Here is a 22,384-nt window from a genome sequence, read left to right as displayed (position 1 = left end):
AAGAGAGAGAAACATATATAAAGGAGAGTGAAAGACTATGTTGAGGTGGGGGGGGGGGGGGCGGGGGCAATGTTAGATCTAACAGGGATGTGTGAAACAGCCTTCGGGAAGCCTCCAGCCATTTTGCAAAAGTCTGCTGTGTCTAGTAACTAATGTTGGCGTCAAGGTTTTGGAATTCTATTGTCAAGTGGGTACTGTGGTAACTTTCTGGCTTGCTTTTTAAACTTAAAATCTATTTTGGACTGTTGCCTTAAAGGGGATGTGTAATTTGGAGTCAGGTTAGGAATTTTAGGATTTGTTGTAGTATGAAGTAATTGTCATCTTATGTATGTGCTTGAAATCTTTCCTTTTGTTAATAAATATTTTAACTTGGTTTTTAACATTTCTAAAGGTCTTAGTGGACTCATTACTTCTGAATTCAGTCCACACATCTCATGATAAATACAAATTGCAAAACCATTATGACAGCGTGGCCAAGTTTCCCTTGTGGATTTGCTCCACCTGGCACACATCATCTGCCACGTCATAACAGCACTCACTGAGGGTGAGGACTCACTGACTGATTATTTTAACGCATTGGATAATTTTTAATAAATATTTTAATTAAAATTCAATCTCTGTAATGGGGTGATTTTCTTTCTTTTGTTGTTGTTATTCATTTATATGTAGTTTTTTAATGTGTGAGCAATGTACCCGAAATGAATTTCCGTGTGGACAATAAAGTGAAATTGAAAATTAAAATTTAACATAGAACGGTCCCTGTTCTTTGTGATCCTACAAAGATAAAATAATTGAGTTGAATATTGCACAAGAGATTTATTTTGTTTGCCAACGAGCGGCCTGTGTAGCAGTCAGAAACAACACCTGTGACCTGCTGTTGACCTAGAAAAAAAGAATCATTACTGAACCTGTGGAACTTGCCAGAATGGACATGCGTTGGAGGAACAATGCCTGTTTATCTAAATTACAACACCAGCATTATTTTGCAATTCTCCCTTTTCTCATTGGTCAGGTAAATCAACCACCGCTGGTGGTTCCTCCCCTGACTTATAAATGTGGGATTTCCAAATCATTTAAGGATTCTTCTTCTTTCCCTCTCTCCCACTCAGCTGAAGAATTCTATGATAAGATGAAGACAGTGCCAGCTATTTGCTTCTTCTTGTTACATTTCAGTGCCGTTTCAAGGGCCCTAAACCGGGAGCATTATTTCGGTATTAGGGAAATCAGTTGGAATTATGCTCCTAGTGGCAGGAATATAATTGCTGGCACAACGATCGAAAAGGATGAGTGAGTATCTATGAACGTTAAGACAGAAAGAAAACCTGCAATTGCTTGAAATGTGAATTAGAAAAGCTGAGGGTGGTGTAACTACTGGAGGCTGGTCAGTATTTGAAGGAGAAAGACAGGCTAATAATTTAGTTTTGGCTGATAGACTGGATAAACAAGCCTGTAATTTTTGTCTTAGAGTACACTCTGATTTTATGTACCTGTATCTAGTTTATTTGAATTCAGGTGTTTAGCAGAATGAGAGGTGATCTTATTGAAAGATAAAATTCTTAGAGGCCGATAAGTCTGAGAGACTAAAAGCAAAAAAACTGCAGATGCTGAAAATCCAAAACAAAAATTAAAATACCTGGAAAAACTCAAGCAGGTCTGACAGCATCTGCGGAGAGGAACACAGTTAACGTTTCGAGTCCGTATGACTCTTCAACAGAACTAAGTCATACGTGCTCGAAACGTTAACTGTGCTCCTCTCCACAGATGCTGTCAGATCTGCTTGAGTTTTTCCAGGTATTTTTAAGTCTGAGAGACTGTTTCCCCTGGCTGGAGAGTCTAGAACTAGGGGTCATTGTCTCAGGATAAAGGGTCAACCATTTCAGAGTGAGGTAAGGAGAAATTCCTTCACTCAGAGGAATTGGAATCATTTGGAATTCTCAACTCCCAGAGAGCAGTGGCTGTTCAGTCACTAAGGGCAGAATTTTCCAGTTGGTGGGTGGGGACGGGCCCAACACGGCGATGGGTAAATTGACACGCGGGCACGCAGCCGACTCTGGTGCGCGCCATCGCGATATTTCGTTCGGCGGGCACGCACTGGAGTTGGCTGCGTGCCCGCCGAAATATTAACGGCCTATTAAGACCATTAAGAAAGCAATTGAGCTGCTTGAGAACGTTTCCGTCCAACCTTAAGGTTGGCGGGCAGGCAAAAGCCCAAGCGGCCTTCGCGTTTTTCAGGAAAACTCATCCATGGGCGGGATGAGGTTTCCTGAAGCTTTTATTGAATAAATAAATTAATTTCCACAAATATAAAAAACATGTCCCCACTTATGTGACACAGTCGCGTGAGGAGATATGTTTAAATACATTTTTAAACCTTTCGTTTATTTTTTTAAAGATCGATTGAAACTCCTTGAGGCAGATCTGTGCCTCGGAGATTGCTGTGCTCTTTTGTCCACATGCGCGAAAGAGCGCTGGCCCCGACTCTCCCCCCTCCTCCCCCCACCCCGCTCGCACAGGTAATGCTGAGCGCAACAGGCCGAGTATTACGCTCCCGCTCAGCCCGCCCGCCATAGGAAAATTCCTGGCCTAAGTATATTCAAGACTGAAATTGATGGATTTTTGAACCTTAAGAGAATCAAGGGATTAGGTGGGATAATGGAATTCAGGTGGAAGGTAATCCATTATCTCACTGGATGGCAGAGCAGGCACAAAGGGCCAAATGGCCTGCTTAAGTCCCTATTTCTTATCTTCTCCGACAGAGAAAGTTATTACTCTTGAAAGGCCAAGAGTAAAAAGAGTCAGTCTCTGTGTGTTCCATGTGCCGCCTCCCTTATCATCAAAGCAATCAGAGTAGCTCAGCTCCTCTTCTCAGGTTTTCCTTCCCTGTTGAAATATTAATTGATAGTGTTTGCTTCCCACTGTTTGCTCATTTTGAAATGTTTAATTTGGTGTGCAGGACAGTTTGTTCTGGTAACAGAAAAGGGCTTCAGTGGCGGAGGGGCCACTGACGCTAGCCTAATGGTCTTGGTGCTGAGAGTTAGTGCCAGTGTAACGATCAAAGCCAGGAGCAAACTGGCATGTTGTTAAAACGTACCTGCGGGGATAATGTCAACAGGTTGTGTGAGATTGGCTTCCTGGAGTCCCAATGGTTAAATGCAACAGGTGCAGTGTGACAATGAACCATACTGCATGGAAAGTGCTTTATGCTTCATCTCCAGTTTTCAAAGAGTTATTGGATCTCAGCCGGAGTTTTTTAGATTTTGATAAACAGGCATTGTTCCTCTAATGCATATCCATTCTGGTAGGTTCCACGTTGTTATGAATGAGTTTTTTCTGGGTCAAGAAGGCTGACCTAGCCAGCGATGCCCACATCCCACGAAATAATTTTTTAAAAATTGTGTATCATTAACCCTCAAATTGCTGAATAAGCCTCTCGCCAGCAAGCAACATAATTCTCTTGTGCAATATTTAGCTCCATTATTTCAGCCTGGCAAAGGATGGGAAGCGACATTCCACAAGGGTCAGTGCTGGGGTCTCTAAGATGATGAAATTGTTTGGCAAGGTAAAAATAGAGATTTTTTTCCACTTGCAGGTGAGATCAGAACTAGAGGTCATTAATATAAGATAGCCACTAAGCAATCCAAAAGGGAATTTGGAAGAAATTTCTTTACCCAGGGAGGAAGCTGGATAAACACATGCTGGAGGAAGGACTAGCAGAATCTGTTAATGGGGTTAGAAGAAGAAGGGCGATTGGCACATAAGCACCAGTATGGACCCGTTGTGCCAAATGTTCTGTTTCTATGAGAGGAATTTTACGCCAACGGCCTTTTATGGTCCCGCCGAAGTCAACGGACGTTTGGACAGCCCACTGCATTTTACAGCCCCACCCCCACTGCGACGGGGCTGCTGTAAAATTCTGCCCTACCTTGTTAATACTACCAAATACTACGTAATATCATATAGGATGACAACAGATAAGCCATGGCCGGAACCTTCCAGTCCCCCCTGCGTGTTCCACTGTGGCAGGGCCGGGGGGCCATTGAGATCCCCACTGACATCAGTGAGGCCAGAAGATCCCACCGGAGTGAGGGGGCTGGAAAATTCCGGCCTATGATTGAATCCCGTGATCCTGAAAGACGTTTTAAAATGGCACCATCATGCTTCGTTGAGATAGATTTTTGTCTTTACTGCCTGTGCCTTAAGGAAAGTCCTCTGGGGAGGCTCTCCAGAACGCATTGGCTTTTTCTTTCATCCAGTTAGAAGCCTGAACTGAAACATTTTGGCAGGAAAAATGAGGATTGGCAATATAAATTAAATGGCACAGTTTTAAAGGGAGTGCAGGAACAGAGTGACCTCGAGATCATATATTTGAATGCAGCAGGACAAGTTGACACAGATGTTAAAAAAAATAGAACATGGAATCTTCCGCTGCATAAAGAGAGGCATTGGGTACAAAACAAAAAGTAAATCTTTCTGAATCACTGGTTAGACGTCAGCTGGAGCATTGGATCCATTTCTGGGCACCAAACTTTAGGAAGAATGTCAAGGACATGGAGAGGGTGCAGAGGAGATTTACCAGAATGATACAGGAAAAGAGAGAATTTAGTTATGTGGAGAGACTAGAGAAGCTGGAATTGTTCTCCTGAGAGCATGGAAGGTTAAGTTGAAATTAAATAGAGGTGTTCAAAATTATGAGGGCTTTGATAGAGGATGTGAACATACGGATTAGGAGCAGGGGTGTAGGCCACTCGGCCCCTCGAGCCTGCTCCGCCATTCAATAAGACCATGGCTGATCTGATTGTAACCTCAACCCCACATTCCTGCCTACCCCCGATAACCTTTCACCCGGCTGTTAATCAAGAATCTATCTAGCTCTGCCTTAAAAATATTCAAAGACTCTGCTTCCACCACCTTTTGAGGAAGAGAGTTCCAAAGACTCACTACCCTCTGAGAGAAAAAAATTCTCCTCATCTCTGTCTTAAATGAGCGACACCTTATTTTTAAAAAGTGACCCCCAGTTCTAGATTCTCCCACAAGGGGAAACATCCTCTCCACATTCATCCTGTCAAGACCCCTCAGGATCTTAAAGGTTTCAATTAAATTACCTCTTACTCTTCTAAATTCCAGTGGATACAAGCTTAACCTGTGTAGCCTTTCCTCATAAGACAACCAGCCGATTCCTGGTATTAGTCTTGTAAACCTTCTCTGAACTTTTTCTAACGCATTTACATCTTTCTTTCTTTAAATAAGGAGAATAGTACTGTACACAATACTTAGATGTGATCTCACCAATGCCCTATACAACTGAAGCATAACCTCCCTACTTTTGTATTCAATTCCCCTCACAATAAATGATAACATTCTATTAGTTTTCCTAATCACATGCTATACCTGCACACTAACCTTTTGTGATTCATGCACTAGGACACCCAGATCCCTCTGAATCTCAGAGCTCTGCAATCTCTCACCATTTAGATAATAAGCTTTTTTATTCTTCCTGCCAAAATGAACGATTTCAGATTTGCCCACATTATAATCCATTTGCCAGATCCTTGTCCACTCACTTAACCTATCTATGTCACTTTGTAGCCTCCTTACATCCTCTTCACAATTTATTTTCCTACCTATCTTTGTGTCGTCAGAAAATTTAGCAACTTTTCCTTCGGTCCCTTCATCCAAGTAATTTATATAAACTGTAAAAGGTTGAGGCCTCAGCACTGATCACTGTGGCACACCACTCATCACATCCTGCCAACCAGAAAAAGACTCATTTATGTCAACTCTCTGTTTCCTGTTGGCTAGCCAATCTTCTATCCACGCCAATATGTTACCCCCTACACCGTGAGCTTTTATTTTCTGCAATAACCTTTGATCAAATGCCTTCTGGAAATTGAACATCTGCATCCCCTTTATCCACAGCACATGTGACTCCTTCAAAGAACTCCATTAAATTGGCTAAACATGATTTCTCTTTTACAAAACCATGTTGACTCTGCCTGATTACTTTAAATTTTTCTAAGTGCCCTGATGTAACATCTTTAATAATAGCTTCTAACATTTTCCCTAAGACAGTTGTTAAGCTAACTGGCCTATATTTTTCTGTTTTCTGTCTCCCTTCCTTTTTGAATAAAGGAGTTACATTTCCTATTTTCCAATCTAATGGAACCTTGCCCAAATCTAGGGAATTTGGAAAATTAAAACCAGTGCATCAACTATTTCACTAGCCACTTCTTCCAAGGCCTTAGGGTGGAGTCCATCCAGACCTGGGGATAGAGTAGTAGATAGGGAGAAACTGTTTCCACTGGTAGGAGGGTCAGTAACCAAAGGGCGCAGGTTGAAGATAATTGAGGAAAAAAATGAGTGGAAATGAGGAGAAACATTTTTATGCAGCAAGTTATTATCCGGAATTCTGTTATGACGCGGCAGATGATGTGTGCCAGGTGGATCAAATCCACGAGGGAAACTTAATCACGCGGTCACAACGGCTTTGCAAGTTGTATTTTATTTCAAGATGCGTGCTCTGAATTCGGAAGTAATAAGTCTACCAAGACTTCAGAGATTTTTAGAAAACTAAATTAAACATTTATTAATAAAAGAAAAAATTTCAAGCACCTACATAAGTCTACAAATTCCTACTATAATAACTCCTAAAACCTCCAATTAATCTGGCTTCCAGTTACACCCCTGTTAAGTCAACAATAAAAAAAAAAATTTAAACAGATGTCAGCAAGTTCCCAGGATACCCTGGACAGTAGGATTCAAAATGGCTTTTCCCAGCTTCGGTTTCTGTAGACAGCAGGCTTAACGCACAAATACTGGAGGCTTCTCACACTTCTCGTACATGTTACAATGCCTTCCATGACACATAGCCTCATCCTCCTTTGTACATGTTACTCCCTTTTAATGTAAATTACATTGTTCCCATGTGCCTTTGGAACTTTACCTTTCTCATAATATAAATCTACTCATATTGTCAGTAACCTTTGTGAAAAAAAAACATTGCTTGGTCTAGTTTCTCTGGCTAGGTATAAACATCCTACCATCTCTTTGAAATTCAAACTACCCTGATTTATCTAAAACTGCAAATTCACCTCACCTCACATTCTAAGACTTCAGCCATGTTTATGTATTTAGCATTTCAAACATAGCTTCTTTGATGAGTCAAAGCCTCCAGACCAGCTGTCTCCATATCAATTAAATCCCCCACCACCACCCCCCAACACACACATACACACGCACACACAAACTATCCAAACCCCACTATTGACCTACTTTTACAATAAATCATAATAATATTATGAGAATTATTATACTTTCATGACAATTGGCTACCTACAAGAGTGGTGGAAGAAGATTTAATTGTAACTGTCATAAGGAAATTGGATATACACTTGAAAAGAAGCAATTTACTGAGCTTTTGGCAAATATTAAGGGAAATGCTGCATGGTCAGATGCGCTGGGCTAGAAATTGTTTGTCCTGATATTTGGGCGTGTGAGTCACGATTTGCACACCGCCCGTGCCTGTTAAAAACAAGATGGGCCGCACGTAAAATTGTGTACCCACCATGTTTCCATGATTGCAGTGTGACCTGGTCTCCATTGCAAATACTAGCATCCTCTCCTCTGCACAGTGCGGGGAGGTCAGTAACATTGTGAAGGAATCACATGCTCCAAGCGGCCTTCCTGTTTTAAAAGGGCAATCCCTATAAAAAGGAAATTGCAGCAATGTACTGCGGCTGTTGGATAATCTTACTTTTGAACTGAGGGACAAGGAGGTTGGCACACCAGGTGAGAGAAAGGGCTGCCTGCTTTACTGACAACATCCTGTACACAGAGAGGTGGAGGCCAGGAAGGAGCCCATATTTTTCCACTAGGGGCAGGATGGTCTTTATTGGTTGATGATGGCCAGGGGGACTTTGTGAAGGGGAGTGTGACATGGATGTACTTTGGGGAAATAGTCAGTCCATGTTGAAGTAGCAAGTTCTTCTTACCTGAAGCACATTCTCACAAAATGGTTCCATTTACTGTGTCTTGTTGCATGTGGTCCCCCCGCTGGCTTCCTCATCTTCATTTCCATGTTATGTTGCAGACCATGTGGTATCACAACAACTGCCTCCATACCTGGGTAAGACACTGGCCTTTCCACCCTCCCTGTTTGCAATAAAGATCTCCAAATGTCTCCAGCAATTAATCACAGTGCTTCCATACAATCTTGGCAAAATTTGTTCAGACACACTTTTCCTGAAACTTGTTGAGCGATCCTTTAAATAGCCCCAGAACAGGGCCCTTCTTGATCAATTCTGGTATCTGCCTGTAATGTCCGAGAGATTAGAATTACAACTGACACAATGTTATTGCAAACACAAAAACTCTATTATCAAAAAGCTTAAAACTTAAGGAATTAAAAAGCAATTTGAGACACATACCCCATAGGTAGTGAGTCTAGGTAGAATGCTTTCAGCAGGACATCTCTCCATGATAGTCTATCTCTGACTGCGCTCTGCTGATAAAGGTTCTTAGCCTCCTTTGATCTTTTTGCTGCATAGCAACTGTCCTTGTGTTAATCCTTCTGTGCCGCTTGATTGGTTTCTGGGGCACGTGATCAGTCTCTGACCATTCCACATCAAACTGAATATAGTCCAAAATATCACCCGCATTCGGTTTCCTCACATTTTCCTCCTGCATGTAGTTGTTTAACATCTGGGTGTACTTGCCTTTTGTCTCCTTCGATGTTCAAGCATCTCACAGGTGGTTGTGCAACCATCCCTAAGTTATGAATTGTTGTTTGCATCAAAGGTTGTTTAAAAAACACAACTGTCAGCAGTTCTTTAGAAAAGATTGCTTTGCAAGCCACAACATTTTTCCAAAAGTTGTAACATGCTCCAAGAATTGTCAGCTTATTTCCAATGGCCCCTTTGCAATAAGCTTAAACATATCCTTACATGTCTTTGCATCAGCCCGTTCACATCAATGGCATCACGGTAACGTGCTCCCAATGTCTTGGCACATATTTGCATGCTCCACGTCATGAAAATATAATAATTTTCATAATATTATTGGGATTTATTGTAACGTAGGAATAGTGGGGTCTGGATAGTCTGTGTGTGGGTCTGTGTGTGTGTGGGGGGACTTAATTGAATTAAAGACAGCTGGTCTGAAGGTTTTGATGTATCAGAAGAGAAGCTAGGTTTGAAATGCTAAATAGGTAAACATGGCTGAAGTTTTAGAATGTGAGGTTTAAAGGAAAATTTGCATTTTTAGATAAACCAGAGTAGTTTTAATTTCAAAAGAGAGTGTGAAATGTTACACTTAGCCAGAAGAAGCCAAACAGTGTGTTTATTTTTCCCAAAGCTTACAGATAAAATTGGTACTGTGAATGATTTTTATTATTAGAAAGATAAAGTCCAAAGACAGATTGAAACAATGAAATTTGCATTCAAAGGGGAAATATGTATAAAGAAGAGAAAGCTGTGGGTAAGAGGAAGGAATTCTAAGATCTAACAAGTATGAAATGCCTCCAGCCTCTATGTACCAAGCTGTTGCCTATAGGAACCGAAGCTAAGAGAATTCACTGTGAATATCCCTATCCAGGGTATCATGTGCTTTGCCTGATTCTGTTAAAATCTATTTTGTTTTTACTGTTGCCTTAACGGGAGTGTAACTGGGAATCAGATTAATTAGGGGAGCTAGGAGTTATCATAGTAGTAATTTGTATACCTATGTATGTGCTTAAAATTTTTATTTTATTAATAAATATTTAATTTAGTTTTGTACAAAACCTCTAAGACGCGATGGACATATTACTACTGAATTAAAGGCATGCATCTCAAAATAAAAATGCAAATTGCAAAACAGTTGTGGCAGTTGTTTCAAGTTTCCCTCTGGATTTGAGCAGCTCAGCATTTACCATCCGCTGTGCCATAACAACCACTCCTCTACAGTAACATTGTGTGGCCATTGTTGTTTCGTACATAAGAAGATCTCAGGTAGGCCTTAGTAGCACCAATGGAAGTGGAACTTTGCAAATGAATTTAATGTCCATTGTCTTTTAGATGGAATCGTAATTACACAATTAGTTAGACCAAATAAAAACGTAAAAGCTTTTTGAAAAATAGCAGGTGACTTTCTCCCAGTCTCGAGGCAAACAGTAATTGCTCAACCAACACCATCAAAAATCAGATTATCCAGTTACTTATCACGTTGCTCTTTGTGGGATTTTGGCTTCAGTGTCTCTACGTCGAAAGAATTTAATTAACGATGAAATGCTTTGGGACAGGGGCACTATATACTACAAGTCCTTTCTTCCTTTGTGTCCATTGATGTTAGTTGTATTTTACAATATGCAGACATGCATCTGAATTCCTGAAACGGGGTCCGACCAGGATAGGAAGTATCTATAAGAAAGCTGTGTACGTGGAGTATACTGATGGCAATTATACCCGGGAGGTTGAAAAACCTAAATGGTTGGGATTTCTAGGACCAATTATAAAGGCTGAACAAGGTGATACCGTCATCGTTCACCTGAAGAATTTTGCTTCTCGACCCTATTCACTTCATCCACATGGTTTCACCTACACAAAGGGAAATGAAGGTAACCTTTCTCTTGGCTGATGTTTATTATTTTCTCCCTTTGCTCTTATCTGCCTAGTGAGAGATAGGCTATAACTGGCCACAATGAGTTACACAAGATTTATCAACTCCACTCTAGAGAATTACTGTGCCTTTCCTTGGTATTGCTTTGAAAGAATAACTGCAGTTGTGATTACTCTGTGTTGTGGCTGGAGCTGATGTTAATCACTGAGCAGGCCAAATCCCAGAGGGAAACTGATCATAACCTTTTTTTTTGTTTTTTGTAAATGAGGGGAAAACTACTGATCCCAGAAGCACAAAATCCCAGTAACACTTTTAGGATTTTAAAATTAGAGGATTTGTTAACAAGAAGAAAAAACCCTTAAGTACACAAGATTAAAATTACACAGTTAAACAGTCTTATGAAACTTTCCCCAGAAAAACCACTTGGTCAGAACACACAAGTAAACTATTTGGCAATAGCTCCCTTATAGATTTTAACCATAAACTTCCAGTAATATTACCCAAGGCAAAAACTGTTGTCACTTTAGTAAAGAATACCACATCTCACTCTCTTCCTCTCTTTTGTGGAAATCCCTGAAAGAAAGGCTCCGAAAGAGACTGCTTTCTGAAAACAAAGACTTTTCTGGCTTGAAACCGGATGGCTGCTTCAAATTCACAACCTTTCTCAGCACAGGTCTCAGGACATCTCCCCCACACAGCCAACGCAACTCAACTAAACATTTTTCCTTAAATATCCTTTTCCCTTTTGATCTTAAGACTCCATGGGCAGAATTTTGCCCTTGGTGGGGGTGCTCGGTGAGGGCGGGGGGGGGTGGGGGGAGGTTGGGAAGTCAACCGCCGCCCGCGATCAGCACCCCACCGCGATTTTACGTGGGCGGGTCAGCTCAGCGCTGCCTGTGCAGACGGGGGAGGAGGAGAGCGAGTGGGCCCTAGCCCGAACTTCGCGCATGCGCTCGAAAGAGCGCTTCAATCTCCCTGAGGCACGGAGCTGCCTCAGGGAGATGAAGTGCTGTTTAAAAAAAACTAATGAAGAAAAGAAAAATGTCACAAAACATGTCCACTTGTGTGACTCTGTCACATGAGTAGGGACATGCTTTTAATTCAAGTGTAACATTTTTATCTTATTTTTATTTGCTTTAGGAAACCTCATCCATGGGCGAGATGAGGTTTCCTAAAAGGTGCAAAGGCCGCTTGGCGTTTTCGCCTGCCCGACAGCCGTGAGGTTGGACGGGCAGCGTAAACTTGAATTTAATGAGTTTTTTAATGGCCTTAATAGACCTTTTAATTGTTGGCGGGCACGCAGCCGACTCCGGCGTGTGGCCGCTGAACGAAACATCGCGGGACTACGCGATGATGTAGGGGCGCTTGCACAATGTCATCGCGCGTTATTTTAAGTTCAGCCGTGCCCGCCCGCCCGCTGAGCTCAATATTCTCCCCCATTTTCCTAAGCACCTCTTTGAAATCAATTTTCCCAAAATATAAAAATCTTTCATGTTTTCCTATTGCCTCCACTTTTGGGTAAAGTAAAATTTAATAAACTTCCCTTGTTTACTTATGAAAGCTTTGTAAGTTGTAAAAGTCCCTTGTCACTTCTAAACTCCCTTTGAAATGTAACAGCTGAGAAGTTACCTATCACCTGGTGCAAATTTTAAAACCCAACCTATTTACGCGTACATTCAACTTCGTAGCCTCTCATTACAAATACATGCATCTAGCGCCTTTACCTCTCATCTCTCCACACACACACACACACACACACACTCACTGCCTTCTTTACAGAATACCACCATATTCCCAAAAATATTTAAAAATAATAACATCCATCTTCACATCTGCGTGAAAAATAGAGAATATTAACCCACAAGCTGCCACCATCCCTTGGTACAATCCATCACAAATACAACTTGCACATGTATAACATCATTTACATTTCCACAAAGCCACACGAGATCCATCTCAGATTTATAGTCATTGTCCAGTTTCAATCCCTCCAGTCAGCTTCATGCCTTTCTCACAGCACCAAACAGCCCTAACCAAAGCCAAAAACAAGATTCATGACTATGATCATGTTGCATTATCATTCATCATTCTCCCTGATCTCTTCACCGGACCTGTCTGGACTTGTGCACCAATACTCCTGCTCCCTCTTCCATTTCTTATCGTTCCCAGCTGCCCCATATGGAGTAAGCCACCTTCTCCTCAACACTGGCTCACCTCCACTTTTGTCAGCAGTGCCCCCTTTTCAGAGGTGGACATCAAACAAGCCTCTGCACAATGAGGTGGACGTAAAAGATCCCATGGCACTATTTTGAAGAGAAGCAGAGATCTCCTTGGTGGCCTCCCAACAGTTTTCCTCACCCAACATCATTAAAACAGCTTAAGTGGTCATTTATCTCATTGCTGTTCGTGGGAGCTTGCTTTGCACAGATTAGCTGCTGCACTTACTGGGTATAACAGTGGCTGCACTTGAAAAGTAGTTCCCATACCCTCGGACCTTTCCTCCATCTATCCCCCCATTGTCATTATAGCATCCATCCTTGCTCTTTCCCAGTGCTTCCAAACACCACAGTCCTCACAGTGCTCCTTCCTGCTATATGTCCTTTCCCAGTTCTCCTAGATTCCGTACATCTCTTGCTAGTTCACCCAAGCTCAAAAAAGGGTAAAACTGAAAGTTCACCACAAAGTTGAACTTACCTTTAATGGTAATAAAAAGTATCATCTCACAACTTTATGATTTTGTTCCCTCCTTTGGCCTACTGTTTTCAATCTTTGTAGTGTCCTTTATTGTTGGCTTTCACTTTAATTTTCTCAATACAAATAAATATCTCTTTCATATTGGTGCAAACTTGCAAGTATAAAAGGGATATTATTGCAGCATAACATGAAATTAATCCTGCCCTTTGCGTTTCTAGGTGCATTTTATCCTGACAACTCCACACTCCTGGAGAAAAGGGATGACAGTGTAAATCCAGGAACACAATACACTTACACATGGGACCTAACAGAAGATCAAATCCCAGGTGACAGTGACATCAACTGTTTGACAAGGATTTATCACTCGCACATCGATGCACCCAGAGATGTTTCAACCGGTCTTATTGGTCCTTTGATCATTTGCAAAAAAGGTAATGATTGACTGATCTGTTCCCAGGTGCAGAGCTTCTGCTGGAGATAACCATGTTGCACTGGTGCAGCTCATAGCTTGATATTGTAACGGAGAAACGTAAAAATGAAGCCTGTGAGAAAGCTAAGCATGTAAAAACTGGTTTACTCCACTGCCTCCTGGTACAGGTGGGATCTTTACTGGAATTGCTTGTCTTCAGGTCAGCAGTGCCAGAAACCTAACAGAGATATCACTGGAGTTCTGCCATCAAACAGGACAAAGCTTGGCTCACGTGGAGCATAAACTCTGGCATGGACTGGTTAGGTCAAATGACCTGTTTCTCTGCTGTGCATTGTACGTAATTCTACATAACGCCTTAAATAACATTAGCGCCAAAATAAAATGGATGCTCAGCATCCAGGACCGAGCAATGCTAATCTGGGGGAATACAAGCAAAATACTGTAGATGCTGGAAACCAAAAAAAGACGCTGGAAAAACTCAGTAGGTCTGGCAACATCTGTGGAGAGGCAGAGTTAATGTTTCAAGTGAGTATGAGTCAAAATCAATCTTTCTTTCTAATCTGGGGGAATGTTGACTGGTACCTTAAGGTCTACCATGGAAAAACCCAACTTCAGTGATACAGCGAGGAAGTTAAAGCCTTCTTATCAGCTTGCAAAGGATTCAGGAGCACTTAAATAATCTCTAATACCCTCAACCTGGGGGAAGCCTGTAGCTTCCTGAAGGTTTGTAGGCAGGTTCTCCAATTTGATGCAAAGAGAAGTTCTCGGGATCAGATTCAAAGGCTCACAGGACTAAATTAAAAATGAGCGTTTATATAAGATCCCAAAATGCTTTATTAGTGATTAATTACTTTTGAAGAGTGCTCACTGTCACTGAATAAGCAAATCTGACAGCCAGTCTGTTCAGAGCATTCTCTCATTGTTGTGCTTAAATGAAAGCCTGCACTCACACCTTGGAGTGGACTCAAATACTGAAACCTTTGACTCAGAAGTGACATTGCCATCACTGAACCAAGCTAAAAACAAACTAACTCTTCCACAAAGGCCAGGTCATACCCATCAAATAGTTAAGATGACAACCTCCCTGAGCATGATCTATATATTCGTGAGCCCCCGATTTAGATATATCCATCAGGCATTCTGCATACTCAAGGTATTAGCCAAAGTGAGTTAAATGTCTCCTGGCTCCACAATGCACTCAAACATATCTCCATCCAATGCAACACGTTGACCACTTTGACTGGAAACCTGTGATTGAGAATGAGGCCTAAGATGCTAGACAGCAGAGGAGGGTGGTTGGTGTGAGTTACGGAGACAGGTCTTCACCACCACAGGCAGCAAAATACCAACGATGAAGCTGAAATCAGGGACTTAAGGAAATCAGGGACCTATCCAGGGCTTGTCCCTCGAGTACAAAAGCAAACTACTGCGGCTGCTGGAAATCTGAAATTGTAACAAAAATATGCTGGAAACACTCAGCAGGTCAGGCAGCATCTTTGAGGAGAAGCAGTTAACATTGCAATTAACTGTCGATGAAACTTTCTGATGAAAGGTCACCTCAACCTTAAACGTTAACTCTGTTTCTCTCCACCGGATGCTGTCTGACTTGCTGAATATTTCCAGCATTTTCTGTTTTTATTTCTGTCCATTGAGCGGTATGTTATGTTGGTGTCACAATGTTCTTTTGTAATGCACATTCTGATATTGCAGCAGCAATGTAAAGTGTTGAAACAGCATTCGGAAAGGGAGGGTGGCTGTACACTATCAATTAAAAGGGTAAAAGGCTATAATATGTTTTGTGCCTCTGATTTAATTGTATGTCCAAGCCCTAGAGCCATTACAGCACAGAAGGAGGCCATTCGGTCCACTGAGCCTAATAGATGGTGTTCCAACTAAACATTATAGAAAGTACTTGAGCTGTGCAAATTGAACAAGCCTATTCTAGCACTGATGTCTATCCTCAAGCACTGTCAGATCAGAAGCAGAAGGTTGAGTATTGAAGTTCCATTGTAGACTTGAGTACAGATTCTAGGTGGACTGTTCAGTGCAGTACAAAGGGAGTATAGCATTGCTAGAGGTGCTAACTTTCAGTTGAGACCAACAAAGTGAGGCCCAGTCCTTCTGCTTAGGTGGAGTTAATATACTCCATGGCACTACCCGAAGAGAAGGACATTTGCCTGGTGTCCTATTCCTCATTTAGCATCACCATAAGCACATTATCTGATCATTCAGGCATTTGCTGTTTATGGGACTTTCTTGGGCACAAATTGGCCGACTGTGTTTATCTATACAACAATGACTTCAAAATTAATTCATTGGCTGTAAAATAGAATGCGATTAATAGATGCTAGTTCTTACTTCCTTAAGCTTTGAGTATTTTTAAGTTGCCCTTTGACTTTTCCCATTTTACCCACCAAACATCTGCTTAGCTCAATGAAGACTCATAAAAACATTGCTGAATTGCTTAATTATTTCCACTTCCCTGTTTGATTTATAGGTGTTCTAACTGGCAAGAAAAAACAGGGCAAAATGCCAAATGAAGAGTTTGCCCTAATGTTCTCAGTGGTGGATGAAAACTTCAGCTGGTATCTGGATGAGAATATTAGAACTTATTGCACTAACCCAAGTAAAGTGGATCAAGAAGATGAAGATTTTATGGAAAGTAACAAAATGCACTGTAAGATACCACTTATAATCTGCTTGATTATAATTGCTTAATTTCCACAGAACCCTATAATTCATGTTCTCTTTTGCACAGTCTTGTATCTTCCTTGCCTTTGCCAAGCTCCAAAGGCTCTCTACCCCACCATACACAGATGTATTCTTATTATGTGCTTTCTCCACCTTCCTGATTAGCCAGCAGCTCTGTAGTCCCAGCAGCATCACTGGGAGTAGTGGCCACTGCTGGGACTCCAACGCTGTCCCGGCGGTTTAAGTGCAGGAGCCAACAGGACCATATAAGTCCAGGGTCTCACAGAAGGAACAGAAGGGGTCCAGGGAACAGAGTGCAGAGGTGCATAGAGGTCATGATGGCAAGGCCAGCTAGGCAGAGAGGGAGCACCTGGGCAATGGGTGGGTGGGGGTGCCTGATCTGGAAAGGGTGCCAGTGATGAAAACACATCCCCACCTCTCCCACTCAAGGACCGGGCAGGCTGACTTCCTCCCCCGGCCCCAAATTTGAGGATGGGCGGGAAGCGACACTCAAGTGGCTGGTAGGACACCCAGGGAATTTCATGCCCCCCTCCCCCTTGCAAAAAGCCCATTGATGGGGGCCTGTAAAATTCTGCCCCTGGAGTTGGATTTGAACCCACAATATTGTGATCCTGAGGTGAGAGTGGTACCAACGTGAGCCACGGCTGACACAATAAGTTATTGTATGAACTGGATACTGTGATTCCACATATCATCTTGAGTACATCTTCAGTCTTCCAAAATTAAGTCTAATGAGTAATGTAGTGAGACACGTTGATTTATGAAACAAAAGGCTATTGTATTTTACAAAACAGTGAGCAGACAAGAGTAACATTCTATAGTAAGCCTCACATTATTCCAAGTTATTTTTGCAGTCGTCCATGTAACATAGAAAATAACAGATGTAACTTAATTTCTCTGTTTGCAGGATAAATTATTCTTGTTTCTAGAAGGTTCTCTGAAACTAGTTGGTCGACATTATATAAGGATATCAGTAGATATCGGATACAAAAGCAAGATACCACGGATGCTGAAAATCTGAAATAAAAACCAAAAAATGTTGGAGATACTCAGCAGGTCGGGTAGCATCTCAACCTGAAACATTAACTCTGTTTCTCTCCACAGACGCTGCCCGATCTGATAAATATTTCCAGCATTTTTGTTTTTATTCCAATAGATATCGGAAATGTTTTAGAACTGAGAGATTAAAATTGCCTGGAGGGTGCTTTCTCTGCAAACATAATACCGCTGTTCAAGAAAGGAGGGAGAGAGAAAACAGTGGACTGCAGACCAGTTAGCCTGACATCAGTCATCAGGAAAGTGCTGGAATCTATTATTTTGGAATGCATTAAAAATGCATTTAGAAAAGCATAGAATAATTAGAACAAGTCAACATGGTTTTACGAAAAGGAAACCCTGTTTAACAAATTTATTAAATTTTTGTTTGGATGTAACTAGTTGGAGAGATAAAGGGGAATTAGTAGATTAGTACAGTTGGTCTTCCATTCGATAAGGTGCCACACAAGAAGTTAATGCATAAGGGCTCATGGGTTTGGGGTGTTATTAATTGGCTAATGGACAGGAAGCAGAAAGTAGGGATAAACAAAACATTTTCAAGTTGGCAGGCTGTGACTAGTGGAGTCCCGCAAGGATCAGTGCTGGGGCCTCAGCTATTTAAAATCTATATTTATGACTTAGATGAAGAGACAGAGAGTAATGTATCTATGTTTGCTGATGATACAAAGCTAATTGGGATGCAAGCTATGAGGAGGACAGGAAGAGGCTGCAAGGAGATATAGACAGGCTAAGTGAGTAAGTGATAAGGTGGCAGATGGCGTATAATGTGGGGAAGTGTGAGGTTATTCAATTTGGTCAGAAGAATAGAAAAACAGAATATTTTTAAAAAGGCATGAAACTTAGAAATATTGATTTTCAGAGGCGCTTGGGTGTACTCATACAAGGAACACAGAAAGTTAGCATACAGGTACAGCCAGCAATTAGGAAAGCGAATGGCATGTTGGCCTTTATTGCAAGGGGAATGGAGTACAAGAATAAAGAGGCCTCGCTGCAATTTTATGGAGCTTTGGTGAGGCCACACCTGGAACAGTGTGCAATTTGGTCTCCGTATTTGAGGAAGGACATACTTGCACTGGAGGCAGTACAGCGAAGGTTCATTAGATTGGTCTCTGGGATGAGAGGGTTGTCCTATGATGAGAGGCTGTGTAAATTGGATCTGTATTCTCTGGAGTTTAGAAAAATGAAAGATAATCTCATTGAAACATTCAAGAATATGAACGGCTGTTATAGAGCTGATTTTCCAGGCAACTTTTCTTGGTGGAAACCGCAGCGACATATGTGCATCTAACTCTATAATTAAGAAGAACTCTCTCCTAGAGGTTCCTGTGCTGCTAACTCATTGGTTTATTCAGATCATGTGATCTTACAACACAGGATTATTCTGAAAGTTACAGTCTTACATTTATCAGAACTATAATTACTATAAGGGCCGTGACAGATTACACCAAGACATTAAGATAAAAGCAAAATACTGCGGATGCTGGAAATCTGAAACAGAAACAGAAAATGCTGGAAAAACTCAGCAGGTCTAGCAACATTCTATAGGGACCGTTCCCCCCGGGACAGCCTGGTCCACTCCTACATCACCCCCAACACCTCATCCCCTTCCCAAGGCACCTTCCCATGCAACCGCAGAAGGTGCAACACCTGCTCCTTTACCTCCTCCCTCCTCACCGTCCAAGGGCCCAAACACTCCTTTCAGGTGAAGCAGCACTTCACTTACACCTCCTTCAATTTGGTCTACTGCATTCACTGCTCCCAATGTGGTCTCCTCTACATTGGAGAGACCAAGCAGATTGGGTGACCGCTTTGTGAAACACCTTCGGTCTGTCCGCAAGCATGACCCAGACCTTCCTGTCGCTTGCCATTTCAACACACCATCCTGCTCTCATGCCCACATGTCCATCCTTGGCCTGCTGCAATGTTCCAGTGAAGCCCAGTGCAAACTGGAGGAACAGCACCTCATCTTCTGATTAGGCACTTTACAGCCTTCCGGACTGAATATTGAGTTCCTTATTGAATTGTCTCCTCCATCCCCACCCCTTTTTTTAATCCCCCTTTTTCTACATTCATTTTTATTTTTTATCCACTTATTTTTATTTTTAGTTATTTATCCATGGTTTTATCCCCTTTTTTATCCCCCCTTCTATCCTATTTTCTATCCTTTTTTTCCCCACCACTGCCTCCTCCCCCCACCCCATCCCCAAAGGGGCTATCTGTTACTTGTTCCATGTTGTTCTTTCACATGATGCTACCCTTGGTCTGCTATTATCACATTCTGCTTTCTTATCTTTATGCCACTATCAGTACCTTTTTTAGCCTTTACCACTACCGTTAACACTCCCTTTGTCCTTTAGTTCATGACATCTTTGTCAATCTCTCCTTGACCCCACCTATCACTGGCCTTCTATCCAGCTTCACCTGCTCCACCCCCTTTTAAACAGAATAAATTTAATCACATTTCCACTTCTCTTAAGCTCTGAAGAAGGGCCATACAGACTCAAAACGTTAACTCTGTTTCTCTCTCCACAGATGCTGCCAGACCTGCTGAGTTTTTCCAGCATTTTCTGTTTTTATGTACACCGAGACATTGTTTCCCCTGCTGAGGAATCTAGAACAAGGGGGCACAGTTTTAGGATAACAGGCCAATCATTTAGGACTGACACGAGGAGAAATTACTTCTCTCAAACGGTTGTGACTCTTTAGAATTCCCTACTCCAGAGGATTGTAGATGTGCCATCATTGAATATATTTAAGGTTGAGACAGACAGAATCTTGGCCTCGTGAGGAATCTCAGGATATGAGGAGCAGGTGGGAAAGTGAAGCTGAAACTCAAGATTATGGTGAATGTCAGAGCAAGCTTGATGGGCCTTTTGGTCCACCCCCTGATCCTATTTCTTATGTTCTCATGTTACCAGGCCCCACAAGACAACTGGGACAACATACTTCTTTTTTCTCTCACTACTTCTTATCTGGGCAGGAAGCCAAGAGCTTGACCTAACATCCCTCTGAGTTTTCCATATTTGGGGATTGGCCACTGTAGCTACTAATCAAACTGGCCATTGCCTCCCAAGTGAAAAGTTAGCTGTCAGTCATTCATGATACCCTCAAGGAAAGAGCCATCGCAACATTATAGGTTTGAACTGCAAACGCGAGTGTTTAAGAACCAAGAGATTAAGCTATTAGTTACTAATCATTCTTGCGTGCTATACAACCGTAATTATTCTCACTTATTTTATGAATGAACTGCCACTGGAAATGGTTCTGCAAGAAACTGCATTTTGGACAGGCACTTCGTTTGAGTCTGATTTACATTTCGAGATGCCCTGTGTTGAGAATTGAAATTAATCTTATCATTTTAATATAAATTACACCAAAATCTTTCTGTTCAAATACTCTGAGGTATAACACCCCACAAAGACTAACATCTTAAGATGATACATTTGACAGCTGTCTGTTGTGAGCAGGTAGCTTCTGCAGACCGGATGCAGCATGTGAAAGACCTTACATGCTGCCTCTCATAGTCCAAAGTGTAAAAGTTAAAAAATCCAAAACAGAAAATAAAATCCATTTTGCTAGATTGGAGAACTATTTGGAATGCAAATTGCAGTGTATTTTTATTATTCATTCGTGGGATGTGGGCGTCATTGTCTAGGCCAGCAGATGTAGAAAATAGTAACTAATAAGTGAGAATAATTACAGTTGCATAACATGCAAGAATTATTAGTAACTAAGCTTAGTTCTAAAACACTCATGTCTTTCCCTATATAGCATATGGAATCAGTAGATCATTGTTTCATCAAGGAGTGACTTACAGTCAATACAGCCCCATTCTCAGGACAGTAAATATCTTCATCCTTACTTATTAAAACAGATATGCTTTGAGTGAACACAGGTTCCAAAGGCTTAGTAGCTCAGCTGTCCCAGTAAAGGCAGTGATGGGGGACCATGCAGTGTCCACACAAAGGGAGAGGAATACCAGTGGTTCAGACCTTCTGGTGTACTTTGAAATGCCTCTTGGCAGTTAATTGGCAGAGGCTGAGAGAAGCTGCTTACGAAATTTCATTGGGGTTAAGTTGGGTTGGGTTGTGAACACAGAGGGATTGCTGCATGCATTTGGATGACCAAAACAAAGAGGAACAAAACAAAGTGTAGTCAGGTCTCGTGTTGGGGAGGGGGCGGGTGGGAGGTGGTGGAAGTTTGATAAAGCATCAAATTTGCTTTATGCTAAAATGGATCGATATTCAAATCAATGTTTTGTTAAATCCTTACACTTTATTTATATTTTTCAGCCATTAATGGATATGTCTATGGAAACCTGCCTGACCTCTCCATGTTCACTGGTGATAAAGTGGTCTGGTATCTATTTGGGATGGGAAATGAGGTGGATATACACTCTGCATATTTCCATGGACAGACTCTGATCGATAGGCATCACCATGTTGATACTATCAGCCTATTTCCAGCCACATTTGTCACTGCTGAGATGGTTCCCAAGAATCCAGGAACATGGCTGCTCAGCTGTCAAGTCAATGACCATGTGGAAGGTTTGAAAATTTTCCTTCTCCCTCTCAACAGCTTCGTTTTTAAGGGTATATTTTTCTGTGCTTATCCGCTTGAAGGTTCTCGGCACTGGGACATATAATTTTCACTTCTGCTGTCAGCCTTTTTTTTGACAATGTCTTCTTCTGAGTTAAAATTAAGTTAAGTCAAGGTTTCGTGAGCAGGGTGAAGGCACAGCACTGACTGGTGACCTCAAGAAAGCTGCCCACAACCAACTCTGTGGCAAAGCTTTCACCTCTCAAAGTGTCAGCTTGAGCCTGACGCCAAGGGCTGAATTTTACGCTGAGCGGGCAGGCGCCCAACCCCAATCGGGCGTGAAATCGCGCGAGGTGACATCGG

The 22,384-nt window shown here is 41.8% G+C and overlaps 1 protein-coding gene across 1 annotated transcript in view; it reads left to right on the top strand.

Annotated features, from left to right (window-relative positions):
- Positions 1 to 1,054: 1,054 nt before the first annotated feature.
- cp (ceruloplasmin) overlaps positions 1,055 to 22,384 on the top strand; it is a 53,613-nt gene continuing 32,283 nt past the window's right edge. The window contains exons 1-5 of the mRNA XM_078564250.1: positions 1,055 to 1,287; positions 10,344 to 10,588; positions 13,503 to 13,715; positions 16,212 to 16,391; positions 21,775 to 22,029. Coding sequence (XP_078420376.1) covers positions 1,130 to 1,287; positions 10,344 to 10,588; positions 13,503 to 13,715; positions 16,212 to 16,391; positions 21,775 to 22,029 — 1,051 coding nt within the window. The 5' untranslated portion in view covers positions 1,055 to 1,129. The remainder of the gene's footprint in view (positions 1,288 to 10,343; positions 10,589 to 13,502; positions 13,716 to 16,211; positions 16,392 to 21,774; positions 22,030 to 22,384) is intronic.

The sequence above is a fragment of the Cetorhinus maximus genome, chromosome 19 (genome assembly GCF_964194155.1).
Source record: "Cetorhinus maximus chromosome 19, sCetMax3.hap1.1, whole genome shotgun sequence".
NCBI classification, from domain to species: domain Eukaryota; kingdom Metazoa; phylum Chordata; class Chondrichthyes; order Lamniformes; family Cetorhinidae; genus Cetorhinus; species Cetorhinus maximus.
This window is presented reverse-complemented; position numbering and strand designations above follow the sequence as displayed.